General features: G+C 33.1%; 3 protein-coding genes across 5 annotated transcripts in view; 2 read left to right on the top strand and 1 right to left on the bottom strand.

Annotated features, from left to right (window-relative positions):
* LOC115890867 (NEDD4 family-interacting protein 2) overlaps window positions 1-10,418 on the bottom strand; it is a 29,673-nt gene extending 19,255 nt beyond the window's left edge. The window contains exons 1-3 of the mRNA XM_030911221.1: window positions 10,239-10,418; window positions 9,667-9,798; window positions 9,403-9,537 (exon numbers count right to left, since the gene is read on the bottom strand). Coding sequence (XP_030767081.1) covers window positions 9,403-9,537; window positions 9,667-9,798; window positions 10,239-10,292 — 321 coding nt within the window. The 5' untranslated portion in view covers window positions 10,293-10,418. The remainder of the gene's footprint in view (window positions 1-9,402; window positions 9,538-9,666; window positions 9,799-10,238) is intronic.
* A 307-nt stretch (window positions 10,419-10,725) lies between these two features.
* Window positions 10,726-27,120, top strand: part of LOC115890830 — a 253,104-nt gene continuing 236,709 nt past the window's right edge. For all 3 annotated transcript variants that reach the window (XM_030911185.1, XM_030911197.1, XM_030911182.1), the window contains exon 1: window positions 10,726-11,038. The gene's annotated coding sequence lies outside the window, so the exon portion shown is untranslated. The remainder of the gene's footprint in view (window positions 11,039-27,120) is intronic.
* LOC115890313 lies at window positions 15,455-16,129 on the top strand. The gene has a single exon (XM_030910493.1). It carries the CDS (start codon window positions 15,455-15,457, stop codon window positions 16,127-16,129), a length of 675 nt encoding a protein of 224 aa, XP_030766353.1.

Here is a 27,120-nt window from a genome sequence, read left to right as displayed (position 1 = left end):
GAGATTCTTCATGAAATATATTTGTGTTACAGGCAAGGAGATAGTTATAGAGATCATCCGACTAGTAGCTGGCAGATAAACCAACTATTCGTATTCTTTGGAGAATACCACCAATTTCTTTCACGTTATACCCGCCTGACATTTTCCTTCTTGCAAGGGCTTTCAGTTTCTCATTATCATCCTTATTTTTACATGCGATAATTACTCCACCATCCTTAGCGTTCACTACTTTCGTAAGCTGAACATTTTCTTCGCAAGGATTAATATTTCCCTCTATTTCAGTAGATCGACATACATCCAACTTTATCAAATTTATTTCGGTTTTTAAAGAAGATACCGCATCGTTCAACTTAGACTCCATCATATATTGTAGATTGGCTGAATTAAGCAAAATACAGTTCTTCGTACAATCCGAGCACTTCCAAGATAGCCCCGGTATAGTGTTTAATAGCTGAATAATATCGGCAGTTTTTGTGATGCACACAGCGTGGAATCCGTTTTTGCAGCCATCGCAAAAAACGCCCGGACTGCTCCGGCTTATCTGATTTACACATAGCGTGCAATTAACCATTGTAAATATTTATTAGAATATCCACTCTAAATAGTCACAATTCGATGTAAAACATCTTATTTGGATACACATTAATCACAGGAAGCACTAGTGAAATTTTCTGATTTTTTATACCGACGCGTATCACACAAAAACATCAAAAAACTGCGACCCGATGTTTAACGTGGCAGAGCGAGTTGACTGTTGATTCTGAAATCTTATTTTTACGTGAGGAATCTACCCACGAGAGATGGCACATATTTTTTGAGACACCCCGTATAACTAAAATGGAAGGTTTCTAACATATTTAACATTTTCTAAAAAGCTACCTAAATTGGGTATAGCCTCACACGTAGTTAAAAGAACTATTGTACTTGTAAATCAAATTAAAACTTGACCCAAAAAAGAGACATTATACAGGGTGAGACAAAATTAATATTGAACATTAGTCACCTTTAAAAGCAAGTTACTTTTTTAATTTAAATGGAACACCCAGTATATTATTTCAATATTCAAAGGTGAATTCATGTGTCTTCAAAATATTATTAAGGTTGCCTACTCCCCAAACAAATATTTTCCGAGATATTTTAATTTTTTTGATTTAGTGTCAGTACTGTAATATGCCTGACGTCACTTCATAGCTGTCAAATTAGTTCAACTTTAACAACTATTTATTAGTATTTTGTGTCAGTTAAAACAAAAAAATTCTCAGAAGTTTGCCGAAAATGGAAACTTACTTTACATCAGACAGAATTTATATGATTCTATTAATTTGTGACTGCAGTGTGCTTTCACCAATTAACAGAATGCTTAAATGCTTCTGATTTATCTAGTTAGGACTTTTTTATGGGGATATGTTTAAGAGTCCATTTCACTAGTCCGAAAAAGTAGCAAAATAAGCGTTAGGCATTTAACGTTTTATGTAAAACTGGCTAGGTATTTTTACACAAATGAAGAAGGAAATTAAAGATAAAGAATTATACTATATCCGTATTGTATAGTCTGTCTAACGAGAAGATCCTTGACAGTGATAGATGTGTCTGTCATTTTAATTTCAAAGTAGTTTATGTTATTCTACAAAGAAATAAGTTGGTACAACTGGAACGCATAGCAGGAAATATTTAAAATTTGATTGACAAGATGACAAGTGATTACTTCAAAATATCGTGAAAAAAACTGTATAAAACTGAAAAAATGTAATCGAGTTATTTTATTTAATAAAAACGGTATGTGTTAATACAATACAAACAAGAACAAGACTACATACCAAAAAAATATAAAATAAAACTATTATTTACTTTCAAGCTTTATGAAACTATACCCGCATTTATGATTATATTTATCAATATAACTTATGTACAAATACAAATTTGTAATATTCCACAGGAATAAATAAAACAACATAGGTAAATAAAACAAACTATTTTATTAATAATAACACCTACCAAATTTTATACCTTAAAGGTTGATTAATTAACTTTAATCTTAATTTTTTTAACCAGTACCTTTTGACATTATTTTTCTGCAGTACTAAAATCCATTATTTACCTATCGTGTGATGTCGATATTTTACAGCTACTCCAGTTTTTAGTATGTGTTTAGTTTGATCCTTCTACCATATACGAGATGCACTTATCTACGACGAAATGGTATACAAACTTTATCGATGGCAACTTCATTGGTGTATAAGACTTTCTGCCTAACAACATAGGTAAATAAAACAAACTATTTTATTAATAATAACACCTACCAAATTTTATACCTTAAAGGTTGATTAATTAACTTTAATCTTAATTTTTTTAACCAGTACCTTTTGACATTATTTTTCTGCAGTACTAAAATCCATTATTTACCTATCGTGTGATGTCGATATTTTACAGCTACTCCAGTTTTTAGTATGTGTTTAGTTTGATCCTTCTACCATATACAAGATGCACTTATCTACGACGAAATGGTATACAAACTTTATCGATAGCAACTTCATTGGTGTATAAGACTTTCTGCCCTGGCAGCGAGTATTAACCATAAACTGTGCTCTGGGTCTACAGTTAATTTTCACTCGATTTTTCCTCCACTTGACTTCAAAAGACACAAAACACACGTAATAATACGAATCAAAATGCATCATATTCCAAAACGCAGGGTATTTAACAAAAGTTGACACAAAATTATAACCTAGAATTTGGCAAGACTTTGACAAGCGTCAAAAATGACAAAAATCTAAAGGCGAGTTCATACGCATCGGCGTCCGTTTGTCGTTCATCGTTCCGTCAAACCAATAAAATTGAAATACGATCTGTCATTTTTTAAATAAACCAATAAAACTGGTTAAAAACAACAAGACACGACGCATGACGGATTTATATTTAAACCCATCCATAGATAACTTAAAAATTATTAGAAACTTTTTTTAGTAAAATAAATAGATTGGTATGGAACGTCATCTGCTTTTCTTCTGTCATCGTCTGTCGAAATCTTACCTGAGAAAAAAAACAGAGTATAGCACATTTTTAGACAACTTCTTTATTTTTAAGATTTTGACGGTCAAACATCGACAAAATATTCCTTATGTTTGGACTAAATTTTCTTGAAAATAAAGACATAATTTAAAATTCCGTTACAATACGGAAATAGATTGAAGGTTTGTGATTACAGTGATAATATATAATTTATAAGGTCCTGTAACAAATTGCTCGCTATTTTATGGCAAATGCTGAAGCTCTGCAAACCTTAATCAAGCCTTAATCAAAGCACATGTGTTCGGAATTTTAGGGGTGGCTTAATACGACAGGATTGGGCTAAGCCTTAGACAGATTTCTCAAATATAATATACAGGGTGGTCCGAACTGTATTCCAGAAACTTCGGCAGCATATTCTGCAGATACAAATAATTAAAAAAGTTCCTATAAATATATGCCCTAAAATGCTTAGTTTCGGAGATACAGGATGTAGAAGTTTCATTTTTATTTCGATTTTTTCCAAATAATTTCTGAAGTAACATTAATATTTGGATGAAAATTGGTGTCTGCGAGTTTTTTGACATGAGAAATTTGATTTTGATGTTAATATGACTCCTACTAGTAGAGGGCGCCACCTACATATTTTTTAACTGGTTTGAAGAGTAATAACTTTTCGTCCATACCTGTATAAAACTACTGAGTAAAAAAATATTCATTTACGACGTTTTTTTTAAGTGAAAATGATTAATTTAAAAAAAAATTCCCAAATTTATGATTTCAGTGAAATAACTATCTACTCAACGTGTTTATTTTTCGTCAATAAAGACATGTATTGTATATTTCTATTCTAAATATCTTAAGAACGGTTGCTCGTAGCGATTTTTACGAAGAGATATTTTTTACGTAAAAAGTCACAGAGATGTATATTTTTTTGCTCAGTAGTTTTATACAGGTACGGACAAAAAGTTATTACGCTTCAAAATAGTTAAAACACATGTAGGTGGCGCCCTCTACTAGTAGGAGTCATATTGACACCAAAATCTAATTTCTCATGTCAAAAAACTCCTAGACACCAATTTTCATCCAAATATTGACGTTACTTCTACACCCTGTATCTCTGAAAGTAAGCATTTTAGGACATACATTTATACGAACTTTTTTACTTATTTTTATCTGCAGAATATGCTGCCGAAGTTTCCGGAATACAATTCGGACCACCCTGTATATTTCCTTCAGCACACCCGCTTTACCCGGCCCCTCAGAGCGACCCGAACAGTTCAGCGTAATAGACTCTTAAGATAGTGCTTACAAATCTTGACCAACTATTGTCTACAACATGAAATAAATAAATGTGACTGATTTTCGAGGTAGAACTCTACTCCATTGCGTCTTATCATGCAAAGATTTTTTGAAAAGAGAATCTTTTTATGCATTAAACAGGAAAGGAAGCATTATGAGCATTTGATTTCATCTAGCTAATTTTTGTCATATAATTATACATTTATATCTAGTTTTAATTCTGTTATAATTAAAATATGTTTTAAACATGTATCTTTTTTTACCGTTGAATATCTTACTCTACAACCTTTAATTTTTTTTAAATTAACGAAGAGTACAGCCACCTAGATTTTATCAAATAATAAAGATCTACTGACGCAAAATCATAAAAATGAAAATATCTAGAAAAACCTTTGATATAAGGGCATATAAGGGCAAACTAATAGTATTTTGAAGATATATGAATTCTCCATTGAATATCAGAATACTATACTGAGAGTTCCATTTAAAATAAAGGAGTAACTTGCTTTTAAAAGTTACCAATATTTTTGGGCCAATTTTAATTTGGTTTAACCCAGTGATTCCCAAAGTGGTCCAGGTGGACCCCCAGGGGTCCACGGGAGACTTGCTGGGGGTCTACGTAGGCGTGAACAAAAAATGGGGGTCCATAAGATGTTAATGGGGATCCACGAAAATTTATCTGCTTTTGATAGTAAAGAGCAAAAATGTAAGCATAGTTTTTATAAGGGCCTACCTACATTGTTTTAAGTACCTATCTAAGCAGATAATATTTTAATAAGGCAAGCGACTGTTACTTGTCCAAACTTGCGTATTCGATATTACGTACAATTTCGTGTACAGACTTGCAAAGCGCTATCCGCCCGACAATGCTTAATGCTTGTTCAGACATGAACTTGATCACCACTATAAATACTTGATGCCAAAGGCAAACGCATTCATTTGTTTCCGAATTTCGAAAAAAAGGCGGAATTTGGAAAAAAGTTGTGAGAAAATTTATATCTGTGTTTGCTAGTGCCGGAGAAAAGTAAAGTAACCTACCTTTTTTGTTATAGTACTTAAGTATTTTGTTTACGTGTACTAGTCGGTTGATCACAACGGCCTGTATAGATAGGTAACTTAGTAACTTACAGATATTTTAATTGTCCTCTTTCGATTTGAAGACAAACACAGCACGTTTTATTCAATTGTTTTTTCACGAGAGAAACACTGCCTCTCTAAAAAGGCCGAATAAGCAATATTGCAGAGCAATTAATTTTGTAATTTTTCTTGCAAATAACTACTAACTTTATAAAACAGTAATTTCATAATCATTTTAAATTGGTTTTGAAGTAACTATTTTATCAAAACTATTCCTTTTCGGAAAGAGCGAGCGGTGCGCGGGCGACGGGAAAAGGGCGGGGCTTGGACTTCGATGCCAGTTTGTCACGTTTTAACAATGAAGCCGCAGACAAAAAATACGCAAATACACGGAGCGCGTGAACTCATTGATTTAATAAAATGTTAGTTATCGTTTTTATGGACAATTTTGGGATTTCGACTTTTATTTTTCCTACACAAATATGATCAGTATTCGATACTGAGTACACCAATTTTTATTTATACTATTAAAAATTAGTGGTAAATTATGTACTTTAAAATTGATACCGTTTTGTGAAAACGTCTGTATTTGTCTCAGCGGTTTATTAGTTGGTCCCTTTTACAAGCCGTAATTCTATTTCCGCGTGCTGACAAAGGCTGCGGTGTGATACCTATATTCAGAAAAAACTTGGTTACTAAAACATTTTTTTTTACAGGTAAGGTAACTGACACGAAACATGGCTACAGCAAAGAAAAAATGTCGACAATATAGTATCGATTATTTGAAATATGGTTTTGTTCCATCAGAGGCAGACAAACAATTGCCCATGTGCCTATTATGCAACAAAGTTTTGAGCAATGACTCTATGAAACCATCAAAGCTCGAAGATCATCTAAAAAGGTGTCATACTGATAAAATAGGTAAAGATTTAAAATATTTTCAAACATTGAAAGAAAAATATGGAAAGAGACCCACCATGCACAGTATGTTCGCTTCAACATCTCAAAGTAACGATGATGGCTTGCGGGCATCTTACAATATCTCATTACTTATAGCAAAATCTGGAAAACCGCACACTATCGGAGAACAATTAATTTTACCCGCTGTTGAAGAGGTTTTAAAAACTGTTTTGCACAAATCTCCATTTGACGTACTAAAAAGAATTCCATTAAGTAACAATACTGTACAAAGACGCATTGATGAAATGAGCTCTGATATCGAAAGCTTTTTGTGCAATCATCTGCAAAAAACTCATTTTTCTATACAACTGGACGAGTCAACGTTACCCAGTAATGAAGCATTACTATTGGCATATGTCCGATTTATTGTTGAGGAAGAAATTCACGAAGAATTGCTATTTGCCAGAACTTTGGAGACTGACACTAAAGGCGAATCAATATTTAATGTCCTGAGTAATTTTTTTACGGAAAAATCGATCCCATTTACAAACATTATTTCAGTGGCAACAGACGGAGCTCCTGCAATGGTCGGGCGATATCGTGGGTTTATAAGTCATCTCAAAAGAATTATACCAGGACTTACAGCTATTCATTGCGTAATCCACCGACAACATCTTGTGGCAAAACATTTAAGTGACAGGTTGAACCAATCTCTTCATTTTGTAATAAAAGCTGTCAACAAAATCAGAAGCAATGCATTGAATACGCGTTTATTTGCTCAATTGTGCGACGAAAATGATGAAGACTTCCAACGACTGCTCTTACATACTGAAGTACGCTGGTTGTCGAAAGGTGCATGCTTAACGAGATTTTACTCTGTTTTCGATTCCATATTAGAGTTCTTAGAAAGTAGAGATCCAGATTTAAAAGAAAACTTGATCAAATTCAAAGCAGACATTGCGTATTTGACAGATTTGTTTAAAAAATTTAATGATATTAACTTGCAGTTACAAGGGGACAGCCTGAATTTAATAAAAACAAAGGGGATAATTTCGGCTTTTCTTGGGAAATTGAAATTTATGAAGCAAAACATTAGTCGGCGCGAATTCTCTCAATTTCCAAACTTGTCGCAGGTAGAATGTATTGATGAGGATATCCATACCTACAGTCAACATTTAAGTGCTCTGCATGATGACTTCAAAACCAGGTTTGAAGATATACTGACGATGGATATACCACCATGGATCATAAATCCATTTGATGAAACGGAAGTGGCCAATGTTGTATTACAAGAGGAGCTGCTCGAGCTAAGCACTAATGAGGAGCTGAAGGTGAAATTTAGAAAAGGCTACCCAACATTTTGGCTGCAAGCAGAAATACCCGAAAAATATCCTGGACTGTGGGAAATCGCAAGGAAATTTTTAATAGCTTTTCCCTCGTCATACCTTGTCGAAAGGAGTTTTAGTGCCGTTACAAACCTCTTAACAAAAAAAACAAATTAAACATCACAGAGCGGGGGGGATTTGCGGTTATTGCTCACAAAAATAAAGCCAAACATTGATCGTTTGCTGACACTCCATCAGATACATCCTTCCCATTAATTAAAATTATGACCTGAACCTATATTACCTTAATATTTTTTCTTGTAATTCTATTCTTTTTAATAAATAAAGTGATATAAAATGTACCATTTTTCGTTTTTATTTTACATATCGGAATATAGGGACAGAACTCAGAAGTGACACAATTTTTATTTTTTGGCGACTTTAAGAATGTGGTAGAAATGTAGCAGCAGGGGGTCCACCGAAACCAGTAAAATTTTGAAAGTGGTCCACGAGAAAAATAAGTTTGGGAACTACTGGTTTAACCTTTGAATAAGAAGACTAAGGAAGGAGCATAATGTTATCCATGTATTCATGCATGGTGGGCGGAAAAGCCACCATAAAAGCTCTCTAGGGTGGGGATCCTTGACAGTTCTGTTTGACGATTCATTTGACACATTTGAATTTGATTTGAAATTTTGTGGATTTGTGAGTCTTTACGGAGCTTATTTTATGTTATTTATTATTTATTCTACTACTGATAGTTGTATAATGGTAGTAAATCTAGATGGAAATTGTGGCAGAACTTAAATTAACAGTGACACTATCGCGATTTATCGAAAAAGACTCTAAAATAGTTGGTTGTGTAGCGTGCGGTAGATCTCGGCAAAAATTGAACTTTTCGCTAGTAAGTGACTATATAATATACATACGTGTAATAAACCGATCATTTATGAAATTCACTTAAATTAACTAAATTATATATTTTTCTTGCATTTTAGCTTTTATTTATTACTTGTCAAAGATTAGATGTCAAAGAATTTAGATACGTTAATTTGACTTACCTGCTTCAGTAGCATATCGGATGTTTGTGTTAATAAATACTTATTATAACTTATCTATTTTTATTAGAATTATATATTTTTATAACAATTTCAATAACTACCAACATTTATTCACAACGTAAAATAAAACAACAAATTATTGAGTCTACCCCACGTCTACCCTACATCATAGTTTTACATTTTTTAAATAAAATAGAATGACACTGATAAACCGGAATTTAAGTCGGCCATATTTGAGGCCCATCGCGGTGTACCTAAGATTTTTGATATGCTCCTTCCTTAGTCTTCTTATTCAAAGGGTTTAACATACCATGGTTATTTTAACTAAATATCAGGCTATACAGGGTAAATTACAATTTAGGTAGCTGATATTGAAATTTAACATTTATTCTTCATTTTCACAAATGTGAATTAGGTCAAAAACCTTACATTTTAGGCAAATGTTTCTTTAATGAAACTCACCATTATTTTTTTCCTAAAATTCGAAAATCAATAAATATATGTTTTAAGAAAATCAATTAATATACAAAAAACATAACTCTGATATGTAACTTTCTTTGGCCTACCCTGAGGAACTCTATATATTTTTATAAAACGCTTTCAATTAACCTACATGTGCTACCAAAATTTCATTTCGTTATAAACTACCTTTCTCCTTGAAGCCTCCGCGTCGTATGAGAGGCGTCGCGTCGCCCTCTACAATGAATATGACAAATCCCTAAAAAACTTACAATATTTGGTGCATTGACGACTGGCAATCCAAGTAGTTCATCTTCCAAGTTCTTCTCTCGTTGCACTTCTTCATAGGTAGGTAATTTTGAGGTTTGAGTGGCAACTTCGTAAGGTGGTGGAGCATAATAATCAGGCTGAAACAGTATAACTTAAATGAAATTTACGTAATTACTTGGATGTAGTTGTATGTTCAAAAATAAGACAACGAAGTAAAAAAATAATATTTTATGTATTAAATGTAAAAGTTGTTTAGGGATCTATACCTTTGGAGGGGGAATATCTTCAAGAGATGAACTCGTTGCCAAAACTTGATGAGTGACTTCGATAGGACCTGATACACCTGGAGATTCAACTATTGTAGAAATCACAACTGGTGGAGGTTGAGATTCCAAACTCTATAAAAGTGGGTAAGTATTATTAAATACATGAATATTTAGGCAATCTCGTAAATTTTGTTCATTAACTACCAATATAATATAATAGTTATTACATCAGTTATTTTATTATTTAAGAATTCCAAAACAGAATTTAAAGCTTTACAAAAATAAACTTAATGTGACACAATCTTATTGGCTTCATTAAAATATAATTTCTCTTTGATACTACTATCCAGGTATGTGAAATTATGTTTGTAACTAAATTAAGTAGTCCATAACATTAAACGTAATGATACTCATTTAAAAAAGAAAATATGCCCTGTCATAAGAAACGTAAGCTCTAGATATACGTATATTCCCTGATAAACTAAGGTAATTTATATGCAAATAAAATATTCTCTATTCCTACATTTATAATAATGAATAATGTAAACTGTTTAAAAAAAACGGAAACTTACTACTTCATTTTCGTGTATTATATTATGTTGTGGATCTGGAGATGTAGTACCCATATTGCTCACTGTAAATATAAAGAACAATGCAATAATATCCTATTCCATTTTTTGAATAAAATAAAATTATAAAATATACAACTTCACAGGAAAAATCAATTAAACTGAACTGTCACTGTCAAATCTAATGTCAAAATTAACAGATGACTAATGTCAAGAGTAAAAACCATTTATAACATAATCTGTGGGTCATAATAAAATATGAAAAAAACATAAATTTTAAATTTAAATAGGTGTATCGTATTTTTGGGCATGATGAAAATAATAATAAAACTTCAATATGTTAAAATTAGACTGTATTTATAAAGGAGAAAGAAAGTATAATGTATTTTGTTATTTCTAGCGTTTCTAGCCATTGATTAGTAAAAAATTGCTGGAGCGAAGTGCGTTAAATACAGAGAAGTTAAATAGAAGAAGAGAAAGGATTTGGGAAAATAACAGAAACAGCAACAGTGTCAAAATAGTCGTTGACGTGTTAACGTTCGTGCTGTGTTTGTGTTAAAAACTGAAAAAACACCGTCAACGACATCATAAATCAGTATGAATCACATAAATTAGATTCCATTTTATTAGAACTTTAAGCTCTACCGTACGGTTATAAAGTGAATATATTTTCAATGACCTAAGTGTATGTAAATATCTAAAATACGGAGTAGCGGTTTAAGTTTTTAAACTTGTCTTGTGAGTTTCCTACAGTGGGATTCTTCCTTCGGTGATGATAAATACTTCATTGAAGCCAGAAAAAGGTTAGTTAGGTATTTCACTTTGTCAGAGATTTTTTTTTTCATTGCCATGCTAACAGTGAGTCAAGTGAGTGGTATATTTTTATATCGTGTATGATTTTAGTTGTCCAATACACTCATTCGTTGACCTTTTCGTTTTGTATGCATTCTACAATCTAGTAAAGTTTATTGACTTGCCTCTTAACTGCTTAAGTACGTATTTTCATTATTTTCAAACAATAAAATTATTAAATTTGAACAGTAAACTTAAAAGAGTATTTAGTTTCAATTATAGAAGAATTCGGTGTGAAGATTTCTAATAAATAAACTAGTCACCTGATTTTGGTATGGTATTAAATATATATGAATACCTACATAAGTATTATTTAATTATAGGATATAGGATTAGAATGTTATTATTATGAAAATGTTTTCCAAGGTACTTTCGCTCAAAACAATAAAAAATTACAACTTTTATGATACCTGATACCTACTAGCTTGGCAAAGTTTTTAGGGCGGATTTACCCAATTCCTTAATTGCTATTCCTTAATTCTTATTTCTTATTCGCTAAGTTATAAAAAGATAAAATACGTGTTATGCAGTTAGTTTGGTTATACAATGTCTTAATCCTTAATTCTTAATCACGGTTCGTAATTCTTTATTTTGAAAGTTCCCAACTTTTAACTTTTTAGCGATTACGAATTAGCGATTAAGGAAAACGTGTAGATGCGCATGCGTGAAATTTTGAAATGTTAATTTTTTGTGTATTTTGTGAACTGTTGTTAGTCCCATTCCAAGGAAGGCATGTCTTGTATTAGAGTTCCAAAATTGCCTTCCATGTCCTTTCTTCTATTCATGGGGCGAATCCCAAATCGCCTACAACCTCGGTGGCGATTCACGAGAGTAGCGACACACAAGCCATGGTTATAAACAAAACCCGAAAAAATTACAACTTTTATGATACCTGATACCTACTAGCTTGGCAAAGTTTTTAGATTTTACTTATAACAGCTGATACTATTTGTAAAATATTCAAAGCTCAATGTGTTAACGCGGGCTACACACTTCCCACTGTGCTTCCAACTTTGTTGGGCTAACGGTCGCATCAAGTCGGACCAGTGAAATTGAATCCACATTATCCGATTTCACAATAAATCTATCTGTAAACATGAGTTGAATTTTACCCATACACCCGTAGGTACTAATTGCCCTGGTTGCGGAACTAGAAGTTGAAAGTTTGGTGCAAATATCTTTAGATTATTCTATGAGTAATTCTATTTATTGTTTTTATTTGCTCTTTCTTTTGAGTAAGCTAAGATATTCGCCCATTCACGGTCGAAAAGTGTTAGTACATTCAACAAGGCCCTTATTATAACACACTCATCCACAAACATCGGCACGAATGGACAGTAAACATTGTATTTAGAATTTAGATTACTTTTAAACTAAAATTATTCACAGCATGAGATGAAATAAATAAGAAAAATCTTTAGCACAGAATGTTACAACAGACAAATAAGCTACGTGCCTTGTTAACACTAGTTAAATAATAAGAAAACATTTACTTTACCTTTAATAACATTCTTTGTCACAAAACTTACGAACCAAAATAACATCAATGTGTCTCAAAGTTATTACTTAACACCTATTATCTCTGTTCGTCGTCTGATTTCCCTCTCCCTAGTTTGCGAATAATATTTTAAAAATCAATAATTTTATTTATGTATACAGAGTGTCTTAAAACTGAGTGTTTTGAACTCGGTTTTGAATTTAAAGAAATATGTACATATGTATATTTTTAAATACATAAGCTCACAGAGGCGGTTCCTCTGAGAGTTATGACTATTTACAGCAGCTGTCTCTGCTATTGGTTAGCCTAACCAAGACGATAAGTATAAGCTTTATTAATTCAGTAAGAAATAAATAATATTAGACCTCTTTCTTAGTATTTTTATTCAAAGTCATTGCCTATATTTTCCTTAATACATCCCTGTAAACAAAATAGTCATAAAATAAAGAAAATATTTCCCATATTATAGTTTTGTTTTCCAAGTAACATAAAACTAAGAAAAAAAGAGACAAAATACGCTCATCAAATATGTAAGCGCCACAAAAGAAGATTCCGTAATAAAGAAGATTCCATAAGTTGTTTAATTCGGTCGTATCTATTTCTAGCCACTATAAAAACCGACGAAGCTCACCCAAATATTTGCGTCTCCACTCGTAAAATGTCATTAATATAGGAATACACATTGCAAAATTTAGTATGTAATTTTTATGATTCTTTAACAATTTATGCATTAAAAAATACTTTTTATTTCATACTGTATCGTAAAACTAATAATACATACTTAATTTCAGTTCGGAAAATAAGATTTTAACCCCCAATTCACTTTCTTTTTTGCCTGGTTTTAACCATAGACAAACTAACAAAAGCAAGACTTTTCAAAGGATTGAGGAAGTCGAATTATTGCATGGTACAAAGAATACAAGGTATGATATTGCGCAGGTTGGTCGCTACGTCACAGGTGATAACAGGCGCTATTGGTCAGCACGCTCCGCGCGCCAGTTCAAATCGTCAAGATATTGTTATAAACCTGTTTTTTTAGTGTTGGGAAAAATCGGATGATTTTAATCCTCGAGTATTTATCCTCGAGGATTCCAATAATCGGATGATCATCCGAGGAATCCTCGGTCATAAAATTTTCTCTGTATAATATCCCGATTGATACCTGAATCAACTGAATAATGCTCGGTGCTGGGGTGATCTGCTTGCTGTTTTTAACACACTGTTGTCATGTACCTGAATAACTTGAATAATATTGTAATAAAAATAAATAATTATTTTAAACACTTTTTAATAATTTTTAATATTTTCGTGTGTATAATTTGATGTGGGAAATAACATTTTAGGGGTTCGCTTTAAATTGTGCTGTTTTTTGTTTAACTCCGACTTTGAGATTAATCGGCAACCTTTCAGGCCAAATGTAAACAAGTAATTCTAGGAAATACGGGCGGCTTTTTAGAAGGGTCTGTTATTTATTGTTTATTTGTCGGCGGTAGGTCAGTGAGATAAAAAATATATTTTGTTTTACTTTTTAATAGCGTATTGTCACCGAAAATAAACTGTAGTACGTAGTACCTAATAAACTGTGGTAGTTGTGTTATCGTGCATATTTTAAGTTTCCGTGCGGCATAATGTCCAGTTTTAAAAAAATCAATTGTTTGGGACTATTTTAAAAAAAATGAAGATAAAGTGCATCATGCTCCATTTGCAAAAAAGACTTTAAAATCTTCGAGGCACAACAAATTTAATGCAGCATTTGAAAAGGCTTCATCCGCTCCAAATACAGAAAGAAAATTTACCTCCAAATGAAGCTATGGAAGTTGATGAGGTTCGAGATACTCCTGCGGCTACAAACAATTTGCCGTCCTGCAGCAAAACTTCATCGAGTACCTTGCCGTCAAGTAATATTTCATCCGAAAGTTTACCATCCTGTAGCAAAAGTGTGTTGTTACGTCGAATATTAGTGGACGCCGCTCTAAGCAAATGAAATTATACGCTTCAAGTAACGAACTTTCCAGAGCAAAATTGCCGAAATCGAAAAAAATTATTGTTATTGATGATTGTCTCGGATTTTCAACCTCTTTCGATTGTGGAAAATACTGGATTTTTACAGTACACTAAAGCCTTGAATCCGTTGTATAGCCTCCCAATAGGAAAATATTAGCTAATGAAATATTACCTAAGGCTTACAACGAATCAGCTGTCGCTTTAAAACCATTTTAAATGAAATAAAATATACAGCAATAACTACAGACATGTGGACATCTGATAATAATATTGGGTATATTACCGTAACATGTCATTACATATGGGATAGCATACTCTTTTCACGTGTGTTAGCGACACAAGATGCCACGCTGATTATGTCAACACCCAGCCACACAAGCAAAAACTTAGCCGAAGCTATAACAACAATATTAAATGAATGGAATGTTTATAACAAAACTGCGACTGTCGTTTCTGATAATGCCGCAAACATTAAATGTGCGATAAATGATCACCTGAAAATGCACCATCATCCCTGTGTTGCACACACGCTAAATCTTAGTGTAAATGAGGCGCTAAAAGACTCTGCTTTGATGGAGCTTCTGAAAAAATGTAAGTCAATTGTTGGTTACTTTAAACATAGTGTACAAGGTTCTGAAAAAGCTTAAATTAACACAACAACAAATGGGCCTTCCAATTTTAAAAGTTAAACAAGATGTTGCCACTCGGTGGAATTCTTGTCTTCATATGTTAAGAAGACTACTTGAAATTAAAGATGCTCTTTCCGTTGCCATGGCTAGCCTTCCAAATGCACCTGATATTTTGAGTGCCAATGAATGGAAAGTATTAGAGGACTGCGTTCAAGTGCTAAAAACCAGCAGAAGACATGTCCACTACTTTGTCTGCTGAGAAATATCCAACATTATCTTTAGTGATTCCATTGTTCCATGGATTTGAATATACTATAAAACAAACTACTCCCAGCACTGAAATTGGAAAATCGTTACAACTGAAGATTTTGGAAGTTGTCACACGAAGACTTGGTGGTTATGAAAGTAACAAAACTGTCGCCAAGTCTACGTTTTTGGACCCCAGATTTAAAAAAATTGGATTTGGTTCAGAGGACAATGCAAACAACGCTCAAAAGTGGATTACGGAAGAACTATCGCAAAACATATTAAGCAATCAAACTATGGCTCACAGCACATTGGAATCTGCTAACTCAGAAAGTCTAAATCTGCATGCATCAACTGAAGGCATATGGGCACACTTCGATAGTAAGGTTACGAATATTAAAAGCCATTCAACGCCTGGAAGCCTATTAATTTTAATGGTGAGACAGTACCTTGAAATGCAACCACTTCCAAGAACTGAAAATCCCTTAGAATGGTGGCGTCGTTACAAAACAACCTTACCCGAAATGTATGATCTGGCTGCCAAATATCTTTTGCATCCCGGCAACTTCAGTTCCATCGGAAGGAATTTTTCTAAAGCTGGCCAGCTCACGTGTTCGAGAAGAAATAGACTTGGTTCCAAAAATGTTGATAAAATTATTTTCTGAATTCTGCTTTATCAAGTTAAATAAGTATTTTTTGTATTAATGAATAAGCAATATATATGTATGTTATAAATAAATATCTAAAGTATCCATGAGTATTCATATTATTTCTTAGAATTTTGTATTTAAAAAATAATAATTAATGTTTTCTGTTGGAAAAAAGCAGGTTAATACTCTGAAACCCGATTATTATTGTTATACGAACAAGTATTTAATTTAAACAGTCATCCTCTATCCCAAAAAAAAACATAAATATAATATTAAATGTAGCTTAAATCATATATTATAATTTCAGATTTTACTTTCATCAGAATATAGTCTCCCAACGTACAACTACAAGCAAACTTTTACAAGAAAACACGTAAAATAAAACTTAAAAATGTAAATAAAACAAGCAAATTCCAAAGCCTTAACCCAAATAAACAACTGTGGTTTTGTCTAATGGAATTTTGACAGTCGAAAAACTGACATTATATTATGAATTTTTATTTCCGAATTATTACACAAAAACATTATATCAATAATTAAAATCTATAAATCTTTTAAAAAAGTATGGAGAAAAAATCTTTTATCGTTTAAAGAAATATTATAATTAATATATCCCATCTAAACTAAACAAAACAAAAATAAGTAATGTATTTCTGTTCAAAATGCAGAGTTACTACTCTGAAAACCGATTATTATTGCGAACGATATACGAGCAAGTGATTAAAATTAAAGGTTAACCTCTATGTAAAAGGTTTCAGCAGCGAGACGGTACGCCACACCCGATGCTAGCTGCGTGCCGAATAATCATCGACTAACGACAGAAAAAGGTTTCAGCATAAATCGTAAATCGCCTGTACCTCTCGCGAGCAGCGGGACGGTGCTACACCCGATGTTGGCTGCGTGCCGGTAATCATCGATTAACGACACAAAAAAGGTTTCAGCATATCGTAAATCGCCTGTATCGTCGCGAGCAGCGAGGTCGGTACGCCACACTCGATGTTGTTGCGGGCCGCCGAGTAATCCTCGAGGATCGACAAAAATGCTCGAGACATACCGAGGATATGAATACTCGGATGACCGAGTATTTTTCACTCGAGTGATCCCATCACTAGTTTTTTTGTTTATATATACCGTCATTGAATTATCGCTAAGCAAGTTACTGTGGAGCAGTGCGTAAGGAGTCGGGCTAGGAAGTGAGAGACCGGAGTTCAAATCTCGGCCGGGACATAACTTTTTATTTATTTTTTTAAATACTGTTGTATTCTATAGTTTATTTTTGTAATATAAAAAAAAAGAACTATTTATTCTGTGATTTTTAATCTCCGGTAAATATAAATTAATTGTTGGTACAATACCTCATTTACTATAAAATAATATTCTACTTTTGAAATGTATCAGGCCTAATTGTACCTAAAAAGTAATATATTTTTAGTGATATACCATATTGTAAACTATTTAATATTTCAGTCACTTAAAAAGTTAATTTGCATTGAATAATTGCCTACCATTAAAGGAAATTTGAGCTATATAATCCTTGATGGGCATCTTCCTCTAAATTTTGGGTTTCGTTCAACCGATTTATTCTCAAAACCTGAAACATCTACATATAAAAAGAAGCACAGGTCACTAATTATAATAAACTTCACCCTTGGAATTACTTCCACTAATTATAGTAAACTTCACCCTTGGAATTACTTCTATCACAATTACAATACATTCATCTGCATTGGCATTTTCTACTGTTCGATGGGAAACAATAAACTTCCCAACATTTTTTAAATGATATAACAATTCCTCTTGTGGTTACTTTTCCATAGATATCCTCATCTCTGTCCTCATGTGAATTCAGAGGCAATGAACACGAAAATTATTTACCATAAACATCGCAAACTATAAACCTAATAAACAATTTTATACCGAATATAGAAATAAATTTAGTATTCTTACCTATTATCGTCCAAATCCATGTTAATAGATAATTATTATTTTTAAATGTATTTTTGGAACTGATGGTTTTAGTAATTATTAAATTAAACGAACTAAAAAGTCTTAAAAATAAACAATTCTTAACCATAACCCCAAAAAATACAGATCTCCTGTCAACTTTCTTTATTTTTTATTTATTCATTATTTTCCTAGTGACGTCACAGGTGGTATGCGCGAACTGAACGAAATTGGAGCCGCTATCGATCATACCTTGTATTCTTTGTACCATGGATTATTGTTTTTGCGCTGGCCAGTTGAGTCAGAAATCATCGCGCAGTCGCACTCGTCAAACCTAACCTAAATAAAACGAAAAACGTTTTTGCCTTGAACCATCCTTGAACGAACTGTTGAATTCCTGATTTTGCGTTTTGTTTGCTTATTACTATTATTTTATTAGCGTACAAAACGAAAACAAATAATTTAATACATTTTACATTTATGAAGAACATAATAATTACTGTGATTATACATATTATTGTGATTACATCGCTAACGTAGACAAAACGAAGGTCCTACAAATTGACTGTAAGTTATAAGAATCTCTATCTTTTTAATCTTTTTATGATTTGAATTTTCGTGCTTTATATTTTATAATAGACTCGAAATGTTAATATTTTTGCAAATTCTTGTGAAAATGTGAAGTTTATGTTTTTGTTTTATATTTGAAAAAGTTGTATATTTTTAAGATGTTTCTTGTTGTTCCTATTATTAATATTATAATATACATAATTATTTTTTTGTACCTTTTGAAGAATAATGCTTTTATTTCGTTTACCATAACTGTTGTTTTTTTATCGTCTCTTTTGTTATTTTAATAAGAGGAATACGTTTTCGTTTATTTAACTTTTGTTTTTATATCTGTTATGTCCAGAAATTATTGTTTATTTTACCGATGGAAATAAATTTATTTGATTTTAATAAACGCTTTTAATTAAACATCCTTGTCTAAAAGGCTACTACAAAATACACAATCCATAAGTAAACCGTCCTCGTCTAAAAGGCCAGTTGACGCAAGCGCGGTAATAAACTCTTATCAAACTTGTTACCGTTTTGCAGTACAGCGTTGACGCGTCTTGCTTTTGTTAGTTTGTCTATGGTTTTAACAGAACGGACAGGCCTGTTCAGTTAAAAACGTCAGTGTATGAGTGTGTTCAGTCCAGTTTTGTCTGTCAAAGTTTACAGAATAAAATATTTCTGTGGTCTATTCATAGTCCGGTCAAATTAGACAAAAAAATATGGATAAAGGTACATAAATTTACAACAAGCTAAAAACGCGCGTAATTGTTTAAAACATAATTAAAAATAACATAAAATTTCGAATCATTCCGGTGCCTGGAAAAAAAATTATGCAAGGTCAAAGGTCAAAAATCTCGAAAAAAATGTTTTTTTTTGCGATTTTCAGCAAACCCGTAAGTTTTATCATAAAATTACCTGAGACAAAAATTATAGGCCATGAAATTCTCTATAGAAAATGTATCAATACTTTTTTTCCTTAGAGCCACTTTTTCTGAGACACGCCACCTATGAAGTAGTGTACTCGCGTTTTTTTAACGTGGTTTCCCCAGTAGGCCTATTCCACATGTCTATTGTGATTCTGTTTAATAGAAAACTATTGCAGAATAAAAAAAAGCGATGGAAATAAAAAAAAATAGAAATCTACTAGTCTGATTCATAACAACCTTCAAATACTTCTTGTTGTTTTTTTTTATCTTCTTCTTCTTCTTGATCTTCGTCGTGTTCGTTTTCTTCATCCTAGATACATTTTTTATAGAGAATTATTATAGTAAATTGCATCAATAGTGATGTATCGCATGTTTCCTCGTTGGTATCAAACGAATCCTCTACTATTGGTGTTTCAACATTAGAACATGACCGGTCTGAACAATTATTTGTACAGGGTGGACCATTTTGGTTGTTTCTATAGGGTATCTAGGAAACCGTGAGAAATATTCAAATTTTGATACTACAGTCTCGGGTTCTTTTTTTGAAAAAATTACAATGGCGCAAACGGATCGTGGCTATCTTGATCGGTTTCGAAGCTACAGGGGGATTCTCAAATTTTGTACTTTTTGAAGATGTTCGATAGTTTGTTTATTTCAGCAACCACGGAAAAATGAATTATACATTCTAAAGGCACTTTTCTGTGTAGAATGCAGTGGCGTAGTCAGACTTTTTTCGAAAAAAATATTTTTTGAGATATTAACTATACTTATGTTTTTTTAAATAGAACCCCCTATATATTTTCAAATTTTCTTATGGAGCTCTCGAAAATATATAACACTCTATATTTATTTTCACTATTAACCTCAACATTTCAAATTTTTCTTAAAATATCCACTTAGTAGATAGTAGGCCGCGCCGAGTAATAAAGTAAACGGTTGTCATGGTGATCGGAACATACCTTTGATGGGTGCGGGACATTTCATTTCAACAGATTGAAGTGTGTGTATTTTAAATAATAAAAATGAGTAAATTTGATAATGCTGAGAAATATAATATGTTTGGTATAGAAATGTTATATTGAGTCTAACAAACATAAGCAAATGGCAGCTGATTTATATTTTGAGCGGTATCCAGAGCGCGAGCGACCAAACCCAATTTTTAAAAAGTTAGAAGATAGTTTAATCAGTTTTGGATCTTTTCAAAAACCGCGTGAAGAAAAACCATGATGAAGAAAATCAACATAATAATGTCCTCGGAGCCGAATACATGAATTAGCAATTAAATAAAATTGAACAATACGAAGCAAATAAAAAAGTCTGACAGAAACAAAAAAACATATTTTAATATAAACTCAAGAGGTTACTTCAATCGGGCTTCTCAGTTAATATAAAAGAAATAATAACCTAAGATTACATTAAATGTTCAGACTGCTGCCCATTATTATCTAGATAGAGTTGGTACCGTCTCCGCACGCCGCCGCTAACAGCATTTCAATAGCTCTGCTTGATGTTATTGGATCTAGTGTTACGGCTCCGAGGACATTAATATATTGATTTTATTCATCTTCTTTCTGATAATTTTTCAGACGCGGTTTTTAAAAGATCCAAAATTGATTAAACTATCTTCTAACCGTTTAAAAATGGCTGGGTTTGGTTGCTCGCGCTCTGAATACCGCTCAAAATATAAATCAGCTGCCATTTGCTTATGTTTGTTAGACTCAATATAACATTTCTATACCAAACATATTATATTTCTCAAAATTTTCAAATTTACTCATTTTTTAGTATTTAAAATACACACACTTCAATCTGTTGAAATGAAATGTCCCGCATCCATCAAAGGTATGTTCCGATCACCATGACAACCGTTTACTTTGTTACTCGGCGCGGCCTACTATCTACTAAGTGGATATTTTAAGAAAAATTTGAAATGTTGAGGTTAATAGTGAAAATAAATATAGAGTGTTATATATTTTCGAGAAGCCCATGCCAAGCTCAATAAGAAAATTTAAAAATATACAGGGAGTTCTAATGTATAATTCATTTTTTCGTGGTTGCTGAAATAAACAAACTATCGAACATCTTCAAAAAGTACAAAATTTGAGAATCCCCCTGTAGCTTCGAAACCGATCAAGATAGCCACGATCCGTTTGCGCCATTGTAATTTTTTCAAAAAAAGAACCCGAGACTGCAGTATCAAAATGCGCCGAAAAAACTGCTAAACACAATTTTTTCAACTGTAAAAAGGGATGCAGTGCTAAATGTGATTGTAAAAAAGTTGGACTGTTTTATTCTCTGGCATGTACAAATTGTCAAGGCCGGTCATGTTTTAATGTTGAATCACCATTAGTAGAGGATACGTTTGATACCAACGAAGAAACATGCAATACATCACTATTGACACAATTTACTTAATCCAGGATGAAGAAAACGAAGACGAAGATCAAGAACAAAAAAAGGCTGTACTTAAACTGCCGTTAAACGGTAGCTTACTAAAATGCCGTTAATAGGTATGACGTCGTTGATGTGACGCACTTGACGGCTTTATGAAATATAGGAATTATATAAGGACTAACCAAAGCTATCCACCCACCAAATAACCAACTTAACCAACGCAACTAACCTCGACACTGATAAAAAATTTTTAAAAACAAATATAAATTAGTAAAAACCAACCAACCCCACCAAATAACCAACTAACCAATGAATTAACACCCTCCAAATAACCACGCTAACCAACCCGCCAAATAACTCAACCAATCCAGCCAAAAAGAGTGAAACTAATGCAATAAGATCACGCTATAAGCAAAAAAATATATAAAAAAGTGTTGGTCAGCGTGAGATTTGAACCCCGGACCATTCGCTCACGAACCGATAGCCTCAGCCACGGAGCCACAGGTGCTCTAGCAATATGCTTATGGCTAGGCATTACTTTCCGCCGACATGAACGACGTCACAATATCTATTAAGGGCATTTTAGTAGGCTACCGTTTAATGGCTGTTTAAGTACATCCAAAAAAAACGATGTACTTAAACAGCCGTTAAACGGTAGCCTACTAAAATGCCTTTAATAGATATTGTGACGTCGTTCATGTCGTCGGCAAGCATCTAACCATAAACATATGCAAGCACACCTGGCACCGTGGCGAAACTATCGATTCGTATAATATCAGGCCTAGAAGACGTCTTACCTGAAGAAATAACGGACCTAATCAAAGCGCGGAACAACCTAAGGAAAATATGGCAAAGACATAGACGACCACAAGATAGAGAGCAATTCAATCTATTGTCCGGACAGATTACTCTAAAAATAGCTCAACACAAAAATAATATCTGGCAAACTAAATTACAAGGCCTAAATATAAGAGACAACTCTCTATGGAAAAATGACAAAAATACTGACTAAAACATTTCGGACTATTCCGACATTGGAAGACAATAACATAAAGCTTTTGACGACAAACAGAAATCCGAGATGTTCGCTAAGCAGTTTGCAACAGTTCACACTCCACGACCAAGTACAACTAACGAACAGAGATATTGATGAATGCATTACTAATCTACCTAGATCGAAATGGATGAACAAGCAAAACGCGACACATATATATCACATAAAAACTTAAAAATGGCAATCAGGAGCTTTTCAAACAATAAAGCGCCTGGTCAGATGGTATTAGCTACCTACTTCTTAAAAATTGCCGAAAGAAAAGCACAAGTGCAGTTGCTGTATTTGATTAATGCTATTGTCCGAATCAATACTTTCCAATTGCCTGGAAAGAAGCAATAGTAATACCAATATATAAAGTAGGAAAAGATGCAACAGGAAACCAGGAAGCTACAGGCCTATAGCGTTATTGAATACAATGGCAAAAGTATCTGAAAAACTTATATTACACGAACTAACAAAACACGCAGAAAATAACAAAAACATTGCCTAGTGAACAATTCGGTTTCAGACGCGGACACAACACCACTCTACTTGCTGCAAGAATGATACACGATGCACAGACGGGATTCCAGCGACAGCAGTCTACTCTAGCCTTATTTCTGGATGTGGAGAAGGCCTTCGATGCTGTCTGGCATGAAGGTCTTCTTTACAAACTCCTCTTTATACATAATTATCCCCTACATATTGTAAATCTAATAAAATCCTATCTCCAAGGTCGTTACTTCCGAGTGAGGGTGGGCAATTCTCTGTCTTCTCAAAAACTTATACGCGCTGGTGTCTCACAGGGGCACAGTAATCCCTTACCACTACTATATTCTTTATATACCGCTGACATTCCTCGATATCCAAATACAAACTTTGGACAATACGCGGATGACACTGTTTTATATGCTTCCTCTTACTACGTGAATATTGCCAATAAACAACTGAAGTATCACCTATTGAGACTATTGCCTTATTTCGAAAAGTGGAAAATAAAGATAAATTCTACAAAAACGGAACAATTACTTCTTACACAGAAAATTAGTAACGTAACTGTCCATGAACCATAAAAATTGATGATACAGCTATTCAGCCAAAATCCTGTGTCAAATATCTTGGTATTAAAATTGACAAGCGGCTGTCATTCGTATCAAATACGACCTATAAGAATACAACAGACTTACGCAGCATTACAGAAATTGTATTCTTTACTGTCACCTAGATCGCATATGACGGTAGATAATAAAATATTTGCTTTATAAAACTATACTCAGGCCTACCCTAACATACGCATGCCCAGTATGGATTAAGATCTCAAATAAACAAAGACTGCGACTACAACGGTTACAAAATAAGACACTAAGGAAAATCACCGGATATGACAGATATACTCGTATAGCACATTTACACGAAAATACTGGATTAGAGACAATAAACGAATTTATCGACACAATAGGACAAAAATTTTACAAGACGCAAATTTATAATTCGCCCCTAACATCAAATATAACGCAACAAAGGCAGCACAATGTGATAAATATGAAACATTTGCCGATATACTCACGGCTACCTATATATAGTGAGTAATGTTCTAACTCAGAGCATAAATTAAATAATTATAGATAATTTGATGGGGTTGGTTGGTTTTTACTAATTTATAATTGTTTTTTAATTTTTTTTAATAAAATGGCCTAATTCTTAAACGTAAACATTTTACAGAGGTTGTAAACTTTGTACGCCAGTTGAGGGTTAATTATGTTTTAAACAATTACACGCATTTTCAGCTTGTAGTAAATTTATGTACCTTCGAATGTCTAAATTGGCCGGACTATCATTAAATAAAGAAGACATAAAAGTCTTCAGTCTATGTTTTATTACGAACCCTTAAAAGATCGCGCACACTATACCTGCACGGACCGGCACGGACCAGACCAGTAAAATCTACCGGTGAAGGTGACCGTGTTATTTAATAGAGTAGAGCACACTAGACCAGTACCAGCACGTACCGCCACAAGCCACGACCGTCAAAACAGGTCGTGTCGGTCGAGGACAAATATGACCGGCAATATTTATGCCTGGTCGTGCTGGTCCGACCTAATATTGCGCACCGGCGAACAACACACCTCCACAAACATGCAAATATTGAAGGGGTTTGTCAGTATTTCGAGTACGCTAGCTGGCTCAAGTCGCATGATGTAGGTTAGATTTCGTTTATTTTTGTTCGAACCTTTAAATCGTTTTAAATATGAATGAAGAAAAAGCATATTTACTGGTACAAAAGTATCCAGAGCTGTGCGATACGAGCCAAGCATTTTATATATATAGAGACCAAGAAAGAAAAGATGCAATATGGGTCGATAGCAAAAAAATAATCAAATTTGATTTGTGACATTCGAAAATATCGGAAAACTTTTTCTTCGAATCTTTTTAATTCAGGAAACAAATGATGAAATTCGCCATATTGCTTTCTCTTTTTGATTTATAGGGTGAACCCAAAATCTTCTTTTTTTCTTAGCTTCCTTCTCTTCCTCCTCTTCTTCACACAACATGGCTAAAATAATAATTTCTTCCTCTGAACTACTCATTTTCAATACTTCTATGTTGCACGCTCTAGTAGTTGAGCCTTGACAACTGTACTTTTTTCGAAACTCTCGCTTATGTTGCTGGTCTGTGACGGTAAAGTGTGCGATGTCATGCAGGCTGCAGGTTTGTGCTGTGCTGGTCCGTACTGGTCCGTGTAGGTATAGTGTGCGCGATCTTTAAGACGAAAGATTCTCATAAAATATTCATATTTTATAGATTATTTCAGAATCTCAGGCAAAATTTGTACATAAATTATTACCAAAGGGACTTAAGGACCTTCTTTCCGGTCTCTCTAATAAGTCAGGGTTTGTGCAAGCGGAAGAGGGCCTACGCTTGAGAAGTGGGGTTGTAAGGTCAACAGCTTTTCCAATTCCGCATGAAAGGCTAAACCGAGCGGTACTAAAATAAATATTTTCCTAATTTTCGGCTCTATTTATCTTTATCTGAAAAGTAAAAAAAACTTTGTTTGATTGAGTAGTTTTTACACATAATTCTAGGGAATTTAAATTATAATAACGTCTTTTGGTTTGGAGGAAATTATTTTTTCTTTGAATGTGATATACAGGGTGGCGCCTCTCACACGCCGCGGAAGCTCCAAGGAGAACGGTAGTTTATATCGAAATGAAATTTTGGCAGCATATGTAGGTTAACTGAAAGCATTTTATAAAAATATATAGAATTATACAAGGTGTTACACGTTTTTTCTAATAGAACACCCTATATATTAATTGATTTTCGGATTCTAGGAAAAAAATAAAGGTGAGTTTTATTAAAGAAGCATATACCTAAAATCTAAAGATTTTGACATATTTCACATTTTTTGAAAATGAAGAGTAAATTTTAAAATTCAATAACAGCTATCTAAATTTTAGTTGACCCTGTATAGCCTGATATTTAATTACAGTAACCATGTATGTTAAACCAAATTGAAATTTGAGCCAAAAAGTTATACAGGGTGAGACAAAATTAATATGGAATTAGTCACTTTTAAAAGCAAATTACTCCTTTATTTTAAACGGAACACACAGTATATTTTTCCAGTGTTCAATGAGGAATTTATATATCTTCAAAATATTATTAAGGTTGCCTACCCCTCAGACAAAGATTTTCCTAGATATTTTAATTTTTATGATTTTGCGTCATTAGATCTTTATTATTTGAAAAAAATCTATGTGGCTGTGTGGTATACCTTTTGTTAATTTAACAAAAATTAAAGATTGTAGAGTAAAATACTCAACGGAAATAAAAAGATACAGATTTAAAACATATTTCAATTAATACAGAACTAAAACTAGACATAAACCTATAATTATGTGACAAAAATTAGCTAGATGAAATCAAATGCTCAAAATGCTTCCTTTCTCGTTAACTGCATAAAATGATTGTCTTTTCAAAAGGATCTTCTCATTTTAAAAGGTATTATGTGGAAGTCTACCTCGAAAAGCAGCTACAATAATTTCTCTCATGTTGACAATAGTTGGTCGAGTTTTGTAAACACTGTCTTTAACATATTCCCATAAAATATCCAGACTAGGTAAAATCAGGAGCATTTAAGTATTCTATTA

Source organism: Sitophilus oryzae, unplaced genomic scaffold (genome assembly GCF_002938485.1).
Source record: "Sitophilus oryzae breed Bouriz unplaced genomic scaffold, Soryzae_2.0 scaffold_1178_pilon_pilon, whole genome shotgun sequence".
In the NCBI taxonomy this organism is placed as follows: Eukaryota; Metazoa; Arthropoda; class Insecta; order Coleoptera; family Curculionidae; genus Sitophilus; species Sitophilus oryzae.
Note: the sequence above shows the minus strand (reverse complement) of the source record. Positions and strands in the feature narration are given on the sequence as shown.

Bases quoted from the DNA above. Each gene is read 5' to 3' on its own strand.
- LOC115890313 (XM_030910493.1), top strand. From the start codon at position 15,455: ATGTCCACTACTTTGTCTGCTGAGAAATATCCAACATTATCTTTAGTG.